At 40.3% G+C, this 13,094-nt stretch overlaps 2 protein-coding genes across 5 annotated transcripts in view; one reads left to right on the forward strand and one right to left on the reverse strand.

Annotated features, from left to right (window-relative positions):
- The window catches only part of LIN9 (lin-9 DREAM MuvB core complex component), a 110,607-nt gene extending 104,956 nt beyond the window's left edge, over positions 1-5,651 (forward strand). For 2 of the 4 annotated variants that reach the window (XM_065878058.1, XM_065878082.1), the window contains 3 exons: positions 3,228-3,407; positions 3,579-3,676; positions 4,168-5,651. In XM_065878058.1, coding sequence (XP_065734130.1) covers positions 3,228-3,407; positions 3,579-3,676; positions 4,168-4,273 — 384 coding nt within the window. In that variant the 3' untranslated portion in view covers positions 4,274-5,651. The remainder of the gene's footprint in view (positions 1-3,227; positions 3,408-3,578; positions 3,677-4,167) is intronic. The other 2 variants (XM_065878068.1, XM_065878076.1) reach the window with 1 other exon arrangement.
- A 5,311-nt stretch (positions 5,652-10,962) lies between these two features.
- Positions 10,963-12,859, reverse strand: MIXL1 (Mix paired-like homeobox). Its single transcript, XM_065871721.1, has 2 exons — positions 12,452-12,859; positions 10,963-11,268 (listed from the first exon to the last, which is right to left on the reverse strand). Exons 1-2 carry the CDS (start codon positions 12,857-12,859, stop codon positions 10,963-10,965), a joined length of 714 nt encoding a protein of 237 aa, XP_065727793.1.
- Positions 12,860-13,094: the final 235 nt, after the last annotated feature.

Here is a 13,094-nt window from a genome sequence, read left to right on the forward strand (position 1 = left end):
TTTTGTTCTGTTTTTTTTCTTATATTATACCACATCTTCTTTATCTATTCATCTGCTTATGGACATTTAGGTTGTTTCCATGTCTTGGCTGTTGTAAATAGTGCTGCTGTGAACATTGGGGTGCATGTATCTTTTTGAATTAGAGTTTTCATCTTTTCTGGATATATGCCCAGGAGTAGGATTGCTGGATCAAAATGGTAACTCTATTTTTAGTTTTTTAAGGAACCTCCATACCATTCTCCATACTAGCTGTACCAATTTATATTCTCACCAACAGTGTCTGAGGGTACCCCTTTCTCCACACCCGCTCCAGCACTTATTATTTATAGAATTTCTGATGATGGCCATTCTGACCAGTGTGAGGTGATACCTCATTGTAGTTTTGATTTGCATTTCTCTAATAATTAGAAATATGGAGCATCTTTTCATGTTCCTGTTGGCCATCTGAATGTCGTCTTTGGAGAAATGTCTCTTTAGATCTTCTGCCCATGTTGTTATTGGGTTGTTTGCTTTTTGATATTGAGCTGTATAAGCTGTTTGTATATTTCAGAAATTAATCCCTTGTTGGTTGCATTGTTTGCAAATATTTTCTCCCATTCAGTAGGTTGTCTTTTTGTTTTATTTAGTTTCTTTTGCTGTGCAAAAGCTCTTAAGTTTAATTAGGTCCCATTTGTTTATTTTGCTTTTGTTTCCATTACTGTAGGAGGATCCAAAAAAATATTGCTGCAATTAATGTCAAAGAGTGTTCTGCCTATGTTTTCCTCTAGGAGTTTTATAGTATCTGGTCTTACATTTAGGTCTTTAATTCATTTTGAGTTTATTTTTGTATATGGTGTTAGAGAATGTTCTAATTTCGTTATTTTACATGTAGCTGTCCATTTTTCCCAGCACCATTTATTGAAGAGACTGCCTTTTCTCGATTGTATATTCTTGCCTCTTTGTTGTAAATTAATTGACCATAAGTGCATGGGTTTATTTAAAGCCATCTCTATTTGTGATATCAGATTCTTTATAGTTTTTTATGACACTAGCCTCATAGATAAGTCCCAAAGATCTGCCATTGGTGATGTTATCAATCCACTTGAATAGAACTGAGGGAAATGAACTGTGATTACCTGTATCTAAACTCTGAGTATATTTTGCTCATTCCTTTAGCCATCCATTATCATTTATTTTTATTTTCCGGGTAATTGTCATTTACCTACATAGCAACATGTGTGTCCTAGCAAACAGAGTTCTCCCCATGAACTAGCAACCATCCACAAGAGGTGCAAACCAAGCAGTCCAAGATAACATATAACAAAACATGCAGAAGTGGATTGCTCACCAGTCTTTTTGTATCTCATTATGTACACAAGGCCATATGTGATAGGCTCATTTCCTAATGGAGTAAAATGATTTAATTTTCACAAAGTTCTTATGGAAGTACAATATTGATTTTAAAATAAGAACAAGCAAGTCTACTTCTAAATATATACCAAATATATGTGAACATGTATTTACCAAAAGATATACACTAGAATATACATAGCATCACTGTTCAATATAGCCAGAAATTAGTAATTACCCAAATACCCACCAATACTAGAATGAATCAGTAAACTGACATATAATATACAATGGAATTCTCAGCAATAAGAATGAATGAGCTCTGGGACTTCCCTGGCGGTCCAGTGGTTAAGACTTTGCCTTCCAGTGCAGGGGGTGCAGGTTCGACCCCTGGTCAGGGAGCTAAGATCCCACGTGCCTTGCAGCCAAAAAACCAAAACATAAAACAAAAGCAATACTGTAACAGACTCAATAAAGACTTCTTTAAAAAAATAGTCCACATCAAAAAAAAATCTTAGAAAAAAAAATGAATGAATGAACTCAACTATTCACAACACTATGGATGAACTCACACATATGTGAACATATTTGTTCATATGTAAATATTGAACAGATAAAGTCAGACACAAAAGAATATATAATGCATGATTCCATTTATGTAAAAGTCAAAAGCCAGCAAAAGCCAACATACAATACTAGAAGTCAGGATGGTGGTTACCCTTGGAGTATTCTACTGGAAGATGACAGTTGGTCTCTGAGGGGCTGGTGATGTTCCATTTTAATCTCGATGCTGATTTCTCATGTTTGATCTGTGAAAATTCATTAACCCATACTCTTTAGGATTTGTATCCTTTTATATGTTTATGTATACTTCAATTTAAAAAAAACTTTTAAGTGTTAGAAGACAAGGTTCTTCACTGCAGTGTTACTGATAATCGCGAAATATTAGAAAACACCTAAATGCCCATACATAGGGAGTTGGCTAAACTTATGGCACATCCCATGGTGGAGCAGTGTGCTGCTCTAAGAATGATCGAGGAAGCTCTCTGGGATGATTAGGAGGCACATGGCTACCTTAACCAAGGCGACCGGAGATAACAGCAGCAGTAGTGGGACAGCTACACATCACGCGCCTCCTGATCACCATGCACTGACAAGAACTCAGCATCACTTTGTGGTGTTCCTGCCAAAGGTGTATAGCCTTAGTCTAATCAAAAGGAAACAGACCCACACTGAGGGATATTATGCAAAATAACGGTCTGGTGCTGTTCAAAAATATCAAGGTCATGAAAGACCGAGGAGCTGTTCCAGAGTAAAGAAGTCTAGAGAAACAGGACAACCAAATGTTTTCAGGGGGAAAACTAGCTATGTGTTGGGACAGTTGATGAAATCTGAATATAGACTGTTAAAAAACAGCATTATACATAGTGCTAAATTCCTGATTGTGATCACTGCACTGTGATTATGTAAGAAAATATCCTTGGACTTAGGAAATACAAACTGGAGTATTTAGGGGTAAAGAGGCACAGTGTTTGCAACTTATTCTCAAATAGTTAAGAGAAAAAAAATTATATACAGACAGAGAAAGATCAAATGTTAAGTCAAACAGTAAACCATAAGCAGTTCGTGAATCTGGGTAAAAGGTTATCAAGAGTTTTTTGTTCTATTCTTTTTTAGAAGTTTTAAAGTATCTCAAAATTAAAAGTTACCAAAAATATAAAACAAATCAGAAAGAAAATACAGTTAGAGGAGAAAAAACCTCTAAGGTAAGAGTGAGCATCATTTTTGTTATAAATGCTAGATTTATAAAAATCTTAACCTGAAAACAGGGCACAAACACACAGAAGTTATCATGGCCTTATGAATGTACATTTTATGTTTTAATCATCTGTATTCAGCTTGCTCCAGACCAAGGGCTCCAGCCAGCAGATCAGCCGACAGATATGAGACGAAGGTGTGAGGAAGAAGCACAGGAAATTGTTCGGCATGCAAATTCCTCAACAGGACAGCCCTGTGTTGAAAATGAAAATCTGACAGACTTAATCTCCAGGCTGACAGCTATTTTATTACAAATTAAGGTAAATTTCGGAGAACTTTTCGGAGAAAATATTAAGAATATTTTCTTAATTTTGACACCTAAACAAACTATGCTAATTTGTTGCTAAAAAATTAAACTGTATACTAGAGCAGGGTGTTTGTCTGTATCTGAACTACAATTCGATTAAATTTTGAAATATTTTTTCCTTTAGTGTCTGGCAGAAGGAGGAGACCTGAATTCCTTTGAATTTAAATCACTTACAGATTCATTAAATGATATCAAGAGTACAATAGATGCTTCTAATATCAGGTAATTCATTAGATGTATTCTAATTATTTTTATATTAAATTCATTGTGATTTCCAGTATAAGCTTTAAGACTTTTGCATATTTATGAAGTATTCATATGATTTTTATCCTTGAAATAAATTGTAAACGAGCTTTTCGGTTATATCCAGTCTATTGACAAAGTAGAATTTTCAGATGGATTTTTTTATACAAAGGAATCAGAAGACATAATATTTAGGTTTGGAATTAGCATGGATTTCAACTTAGAGAGATTCCCAAAGAGAGATTCGTCCTCCTTTTCCAGTACTCCTGTGGCTTCTTTGCTTCTTTCAAATATACTTTTTCAGTTATTACTGAAGTAGAATTATGGCTAATGTAAAGGGAAGATTTCTTACTTACCTGGGGTCATTATCTTAGCTATTTCCTAACAACAGTTCAGCTCTACCTTTTTAAAAAATTGTTTTTCTTCATTTTGTGAGATAATGTAGTTAACCATGTTTCTTCTTTCTTTAGTTGCTTTCAGAATAATGTAGAAATTCATGTTGCACATATTCAGAGTGGCCTGAGCCAGATGGGAAACTTACATGCCTTTGCAGCAAATAACACCAACAGAGACTGAATAGAAGTTTTCATTATTCCAACTGCATAGGACATTGTTTTTGAGAAGTTCTCTTCCTTTATATAGGCTTCCAACACCAAATAACCTAACTGCTGGAAAACAAGGGAAATTTAAATCTCCAAATAAGGCATTTTAATATACTGTACTGCTTCTTAAACCAGCATTGCTGACCAGCATTATATTTATTTTTCTTTTATTACTCAACTGCAGTAGCATTGCTTATGTTACATATGTTTATTAGCAAGTACTTTTAAACTGAAAATGTCTGAACATAATATAATTTCATGGAAGAATATGTTGACCATCTTTTTAACGTGCATGAATTCAACCCAACCCATGCAGACAACTACTGCAATGGAGAACGTGAAGAAACATGGTCTTTTTGTGCATTATGCATGGCAATGTGGAAATTCCATCTAGGAAATTACAACTCCAGTTCATTTAGTTGATCACCACCTCAGTCTTCAAAAGATAACATCATGAGATATGGGAAGTCCTCATTTTTAGGAAGCCACTGGAATATAGGTGGGAAATATGGACTTTACAAGTATATATGATATATACTTGCAATGTGACATGGTTCTATAGATCATTTTATAATAATAAATATTTTAATTTATCATAATTTATAAAAGAAACCTTTGTTGTTTGTCTGTTGAAAGAAAATGAAGGAGCAGGAAAGAAACATTACTGCAAGATGCTTAATTTCAGCAAATGGATTTGGCATGTCTCTTCCCATCAATTCAGGGGAAGATGTGCTATTGTTATGGGATTTATTTTTTAAAAAAAAAAGACTGATAACACACTATTTTCATATTTTTTGTTTATTTGCACAACTCTTGAACCAGATTACTGGTTAAAATCCAACAGTTACACAATTTTTAAAGTAAAAAGATTTTATAAGGAAAACAAATATAATAGCCAGTGCTAGGAAAAGGAGAAAAAGGTTTGTATTTGGTTGTGGGCTTTTTTGGTTTTTGGTTTTTTAAGGAAAACCCTGCCTAAGATGTTAATCTTGTAAAAAGTGTGTATTTGGAATTTTCTCTGTTTTAATATAGAATATTATAAAGTCAAAATAAAATGAATTGTTTTCAGATTTGGAGTTAAAGATATAGCTGTAGAAGTGGCTTTGATTCTTTTAGATGTCTCATAAAATGAGACTTTTTATATGTTAATGTATAATAAAACTGAAACAAGATTATTTTCCATTTGAAATTTTTGTATAGTTTAAAAATGCTTCCATATTCTTTGTTGGTATTGTGCCACTGCAGAGCTTTAGTGCAGAGTTTATATTTAGCTAAACTGTTATGTTAATTAAGAAATGCATAAATCTTTTATTCTTAATATTTGTAATTCTAAATAAATTGATCTATGAAAATTAATATGATCTTCATTTTCATTTAATTAATACAAGTTGATAAGTATTCCTTCTATTTAAAAAGTTTTTAAAAATTATCATTTCCACTAAATTATATTTTTAGGAAAAACGGTACAGATTAATTACCAAGTCATTTTGAATTAAAATATCATTAGGGTTTTTTTTTTCCCATCACTGAGTAATCACTGTGGAAAACACTAAGCAAGTAAGTTACTTGGCTTACTATATAGACCTAGAGAAGGGTTTATTTTTATTTTTATTTTTTTGCGGTACACGGGCCTCTCACTGTTGTGGCCTCTCCCGTTGCGGAGCACAGACTCCGGACGCACAGGCTCAGCGGCCATGGCTCACGGGCCCAGCCGCTCCGCGGCACGTGGGATGTTCCCGGACCGGGGCACGAACCCATGTCCCCTGCATCGGCAGGCGGACTCTTAACCACTGTGCCACCAGGGAAGCCCAAGGATTTACTTTTTAATATATTCTGCCTAGACTTAGGTAAGCATTTTTTACATTTTTTCTTTTACATTTCTTAAGGCTAACTTGTCACACTTAAATTATACCTCGTCATTGTAAAGCAATTATACTCCAATAAAGATGTTAAAAAAATAATAAAATAAATTAGACATGGTTTTGCACATATTTAATTAAGCATTGTCCGTATCTTTCAGTGCCATCATGTGTTGATGGCAAGAACTGTGCCTAAGAATATATTTGAATTTTATTTTTGTGTAAGGAAGAAGAAATCTATGTAATTCAAAGTAGTCATTTGGGGTCAGCTGTACATTCATTTAAATGATGCTGCCACTGCCTAACACATTTTTGGAGCTCCAAAGAAAACTATCAAAGCCAGCTTGAGTGAGCAAGCAAGCATATCAGGTGTTAACGCAGATTTGGTTCTGAATTACTGCTAGTTCCAAAAATAGATTCATTTGCTACTGTTGAGAATCTACAAAACAACTTGCCAATTAAAATTTTTTTTCCCTTGAATTCATGCACTTCTCTCCATCTACACTATCACCAGTACTCTTAGCCCAGCTGCCATCATCACTAGCCTGGAACACAGCAGTCATTTCCTAACTTACCTCCCAGTAGCCACTCAGCTCTCCTCAGATGCAGCCAGAGCGATACTCTTAGAACACAGGACTGGTCACGTTATCCCCATCTGAAGTCTTACGGCTCTCGGGACAATTTCAGAACTCTCTTACAAGACCTACACAGCCAGGCATGATCTAGCCTCCCCTACAATTTCTCCATCCTGCTCCTTACTCCACAGGGCCTTTGCACACTCAGTGACCTCTGTGTTCCCTCTTCTTTTACCTTGGTAACTCCTGATCATCCTACAGATCTTACCTTCAGCATCACTTTCTTAGGGAAGTTTTATCTGACCACAACACATCATCTACAGGTCTTCGTGTACCCCTCCTTCCAGCACTTTGTCACATTTGCAATTTTATATTTCTTCTTTTGTCTCCATACTAGCCTCTTTGGTCCATGAGGGGAGGGACCGTTGCTGGTTTTGCTTACCATTTTATTTCCAGGCCCTGATAAAGTACCTTTTATAGGCACCAAATATTTGTGGAACAAATGAACAAATAAGAGTCTCAAAAGAGCTCTAAGCAACATTAGTGTCACTGGAGTAAAAGTATCGTCCTCCATGATGATTGTTTTGAAAGATGAGACAGTACTCACTTGGGTGTACAAATTCTGCTTAAGGAGTTGCCTTTAAACCTGTCACGTTATCATTAGTCCTAACTAAAAAGGCCAGGTCAATATAGCAGGCATTATGGTGGTGAATAAAATGGTGGACTGAGTTAGTCCTAGATTTGTGTCCAGGCCGTCATTTATTAGCTGTGTGATTTGTCAACCACTACTTAAAATTCGTAGTCTTTAAAACAATAATAGTCCCTACCTTATATGGCAGTTGTGAGGAATAAATATATAGTGCCTATAATAGATACATTTAGCAGTTAGTGTCTCCTAAGAGCTTGAGAGGGGTACAAATCACTGTTCTTAGAGGATCCCACATTAAAACTTGTGGCAATAATTAAATATTTGTAGATTTTCTAAACTCTTCACTGGGGAAAGCAGAACATAACACAATGTAAATGCAATGATAAAGTTAGTAAGCTAATTACCATGTTTCCTTTAAATGTGATCCTTAGTGGACTGCAAGTTTTTTTTTTTTAAGTCATTTGCTTATCTTTATTTGAGAACATCCAGGAAAAGTAAGAATGGAAAGAAAATAAAGACCGAATGTTTTAAGTTTTTCATGTAAAATGTGTTGAAATTGTCTTTCTAGCTTTTAAAAATTTATATTTAGTATTTATAATTAAAGTGATTCAAAATTCAGGAATGTTTATGCCAGTGATTTAAGTAATCATTTATGATGAAATAAAAATATCCTGATACACGAATGTTTAAGTGAAATAAAGTAGTGTAAATGTTTTTTTTATAATGGTTTCTTTTCCTAACAACAACAAAAAAACAACAAAAATCTTCACATTGCCTATAGATAAGAAAGAAGTGGTTTGTACTTCACTAACTTTAGTAGGAGTGTTTCTATTACTTTTTTTTTCTATTACTGTTTAAAATAAAGCAATTAGTTGCTGATGTAACTGAAAAGTTAATCTGGTGCTGGGACAGTTTGACAGACAGACAAATGAGACTTGCCCCCCACCTCACACCATATTCAGAAGTCAAGTCCAGGTGGACTGAAAGCCTAAACGGGAAAGGCCACTGTAGGACGACAACCCAGGAAAATACCTTTATAATCCAGGAGCAGGAAAGATGTCTTCAACTGGATGCACAACGTGCTAACAATAAAGGAAAAGTCTGATACACAGTTGACCCTTGAACATGGTGTGGGGAGGGCGTTTAGGGGCCAACCCTCCCTGCCATGGGAAATCCCTGTGTAACTTCACAGTCATCCCTCCTATATGTAGTTCTTCCTTGTCTGTGGTTCCACATCTTCAGATTCAACTGTCCAGAGATGGTGCAGTACTGTAGTATTTTCTGGTACAAGTGGGGAAACAGACATGAACAGGAGGCGACGCGCACCCACTTGGCTGCAGACCCAAGCCTTGGGGAGGACGGGGCCCCTGCCCTGCGCTTCCCCCAGCGGGCGTCTCTCCCCATCAAGGGACTGTAAGTTAATTATTGTATGTCTCTCAGTTGTGAATGTATTTATGTCGTCTCATTTGGCCTTGTCACAAGGCTAAATGCAAAGGAAGGGCTCTGTGATTGTGAGACTTCCTGGCCACCCTGGGGGCAGGCCCTGAGCACGATGTTTGGCACATAACAAGCACTGAAAATGGTAAGAGCTAATGTTTATCGTTTCATTTTTGGTTTCAGACAGCTTCTGAGGGTTCAGAAGGCAAGTCTGCTACTAAAGCCTGAACTATGTCCTGGTTGCTTTTTTTTGTTTTTTTTTTTTGCAGTACGTGGGCCTCTGTTGTGGCCTCTCCCGTTGCAGAGCACAGGCTCAGCGGCCATGGCTCACAGGCCCAGCCGCTCCACGGCATGTGGGATCTTCCCGGACCGGGGCACGAACTCGTGTCCCCCGCATCGGCAGGTGGACTCTCAACCACTGCGCCACCAGGGAAGCCCATGTCCTGGTTGCTTTTAATAGTGGATTTGCTACTCTGAAAAGTGCAAGCCATTTAACACCTCTATGAAAATCAGGGTAACTGGCATGTATGATCTCTGAGACATTCAGCATAGCTCTGACTCTTCTAGGAATCATCAAGGCCTGAGTCGTGGGGAATTCCCTGGCGGTCCGGTGGTTAGGACTCCACACTTTCGCTGCCAAGGGCCCGGGTTCAATCCCTGGTCGGGAAACTAAGATCCTGCAAGTTGCGTGGCATAGCCAAAAGAAAAAAAAATTCCATTACAAAAAAAAAAAAAAAAAAGACAAACCTGAGTCTTGGCCCGAGCCATGGCTTCTCATGAATTGCCTCCAAAGCACAGTTTACAGAGAAACCTCACCTATGATTACCTCATATACAAACAGTTTCCTTTTGTCCTTAGGAGTTTGAAAACCCTCAAAACCTCGAAGCAATAATTTATCTTGGGCTAACTTAGTAATTTACATACATTCTTATCATATAAATTGGGAAAGAGAAATCTGAAACCAGAAGACTCATGTTACTAAACTTTGAACAAGCTGGATAAACTTTTAACCAAGTTAAATTCCTCAGCACAGTGGCCTGCTGATACCATGATTACTGGCTTTATAAACTACATTTGCAGAAACTTTTCTTTTAGAAATGTTTCTCATGACCACAAAATATGTACTGAGCAGTTATGGAGTGAAGCGCTGTACTAAGTGCTATCTAAAGGACAGAACTCATTTAAATAGAATTACAATGAGACGTTTGTGGAAAACATTTAATAATAATAAACTGAAGTTGCACAGAAGTACAATAACAAGTGCTAAGGGTAATGCTGCAGTGATTGAAGTAACAGGTACAAAATGAGGATTAGAAAAAGTTACAGCCTTCAGGAGGGAGGTCTAGAGTGTTTTGAAAGAGACAGGTTATTCATTTGGTTCTAAAACTGAAAGGAGTGGCTTTGAGACAGAGGCATATATGTATTGTGGATGGGTGACCCTAAGAAGATGCGCATAATGGTCCTGTAGGCTATCAATGTCCGTTATCTGGAAGGGTAACCAAAACGTTTTTATAATTTGGTAGCAGCTGGAGGCTACTACAGATTTCTAGAGTAGTTTTTTTAAATCTGAGAAACGTGAGGCAGGGGGCTCTTAAATAATCTGGATGCAGAATCACCGGAGCTACGAATGAGCATAAAGATGTCAGGCCAAATTGAAAAAGTAGTAAATCTTGATGATAGGATGAGGATTGAAGGAGCTGGGTTAACATGAGTCTAAGGGTATAAGCCTTGGAGGAGCCATATGAAGACAGCAGCTGTTAAGCACAAGGGGAAACTGAGTCGAACCAAGGCGTTCTTGTGAAGATAGTTCTGAAAAACTAGTTCAAAAAAATACCAACAGGACTGGTAGGAAAGAGCAGGTATGCAGACCAAAATGAAAGTGCAGATTTGGAGATGCACTGGTAAAAAAAAAATGCCAGAACTCCTAGGGGGTGTGTACTATAAAGAAAGAACAGGCCATGGGCAAAAGTTCATGGGCAAAAGGGGAAGAAGCTTCACAGGTGAGAGATGACCCAAAACCATTACTAAGGTTAACATGGATGAGTCCTTAACATGGAAGCCAGAAAGGATGGTATTCTGATGTGTGTCTCCCTGGCTGTCAGTCATGGTTCCTCTGAACTTATCCTGAATTCTCCCAGACTCCTCAAGAGTTACCAAAGGCAGAAAAGATGTGTTCCTCCCATGAGTCCAGCTTTGAACCAATGTCTTCAGAGAGAGGAGAATAGGTTTCAAAATTCTGAGCTTGGGAGCTAGGGTTGGAGATGTCTCCTCCAACCTTGTTGGGATCTGGCAGGCAGTTCACATCTACCTCCAGAGGCAGCTGGGGCTTCAAATATTCTGCTTCAGTTTCACAAGCAGAGTGATGGAGGAAAAGCTCTGGCCTGGCTGAAGGCTGAAAGGATTTCCCGCTCTGACGACGCGACTTGGCGCGCCTGTTCTGGAACCACACCTGGAAGGGGGGAGAGAGAAACTGCTTTTGGTTGGAGTCCTCATGCTACTATTACACCTTCATAGTTCATTATAAATTCCAGTTTAACATGCCCTGGCTCCCTGCTCCCGAACCTTATGGTTTTCACAGAACACTTCACAAATCAGAGCACCTAGCTTTCTCGGCCTCACCATTCCCAGATGCAAAATTGGAATAATACCTAGTTCTAGCTATACTTTATATAGGGACATCTGCAATGAAAAATGAGGCCACAGAAAGAGCAGCACTTAAGAATTTTAGGAAAAAATGCTACTATGCTTAAAGATGATAGCCCTTAAAAGAATTTGGAAAATTAGGGGGTTTTTTTCTTTTTTGGTACGCGGGCCTCTCACTGTTGTGGCCTCTCCCGTTGCGGAGCACAGGCTCCGGACGCGCAGGCTCAGCGGCCATGGCTCACGGGCCCAGCCGCTCCGCGGCATGTGGGATTTTCCCGGACCGGGGCCCGAACCCGTGTCCCCTGCATCGGCAGGCGGACTCTCAACCACTGCGCCACCAGGGAAGCCCTGGAAAATTAGGTTTTGAAAGTGTACTCCCTTGTCAAATTATTTAAGGAGGCATTTTGCTCAGTGGACCTCATTCACTTATATGAATAAATTTTTCAGCTCACTATTTCCCCACAAATACCGAGGAACCTGCCTGTCTTTATTACTTTAGGCAACAAACGCACCTTGCGCTAGATTTTTCAAACTCTGACGAGAAGCTCCACATGCTTCAGGCTTTACCCCAAGACGTTACATCCTTTACAACCCACATTGCAGACCCAATACCTGCCAAGAAAGTGGCCTAGGGGCCCAGGGGGCAACTTGGTGAGCCAGCAGGAGGAAACACCAACTGTGCCTCATCTGTCCCTTCTTCCTGGATAAGGAAAAAGTGTGAAAATACTTCCTATTACCTTCCTGCTGAGGATTTACTTTCTGACCATTTCAAAGAGACCAGCTAGCCTCCTCGGAGGGGCCCTTATTATCCTCAGCAATGAGAGGCAGAAGTCATTGAGCGTGCAGCTGATTTATTTCATTTAAGCCTCACAATCACCGTAGGCAAGTACTGGTTTTACAGCCTAGGACACCGAGGCTCAAGAGAAGGAACTTGCCCAACGTCAAGCAAGTGGCACCGGCGAACGTGCCGGCCCGCCGCGGCCGCTCACCTGGATCCTGGACTCCGGGAGCAAAGTGAGCGCGGCCAGGCGCTCACGCAGGTGGATGTCGGGGTACATGGTCCGGCGGAAGACGAGCTCCAGCAGCTGCAGCTGCTCGGGTCTGAACGACGTGCGCTTTCGGCGCTGCGACGCCGACGGGACGGCCGCGCCTTTAGGGGGCGCAGGCGGGCCCAGGGCGGCGGAGGGCGGCGCCGCGGGCCCGGGACCCCTACCGAGAAAGCCGGCGAAGGCCACCGGGGCGCCGCGCTCCGGACCGGGGCCCGAGGGACGCGCGGGGAGCAGAGCAGCCGCGGGGTTCGGGGTCGGCAGGAACGCCCCGCCGGGGTGGGCGGGCCGGTAGGCGGGGGGCGCGGCGATCTCCCCGAACTGGAGCTGGCTGGGCTCAGCTGCGGCCATCGCTGCCGGACCCCAGTGCGCCGCCGGGAGGGGCACGGCCTCTAGTTATACCGGCCCCGGGGCTGAGGGAGGGGGCCCGGTGTGGCGGCGCGATCAAAGGGGTGGACGCGGGGAGGCCCGTGTCTCTTCGGGGTGCGAGCCCACCCCCCGCCCCGCCAGACGCCGGTGGGGAATAATCGCTTCCGCTGCCCGTGGGATGGAGGGAGGAAGGCGTGAACTTGGGCCGGGGCCCCCT

Source organism: Phocoena phocoena, chromosome 1 (assembly GCF_963924675.1).
Source record: "Phocoena phocoena chromosome 1, mPhoPho1.1, whole genome shotgun sequence".
NCBI classification, from domain to species: Eukaryota; Metazoa; Chordata; class Mammalia; order Artiodactyla; family Phocoenidae; genus Phocoena; species Phocoena phocoena.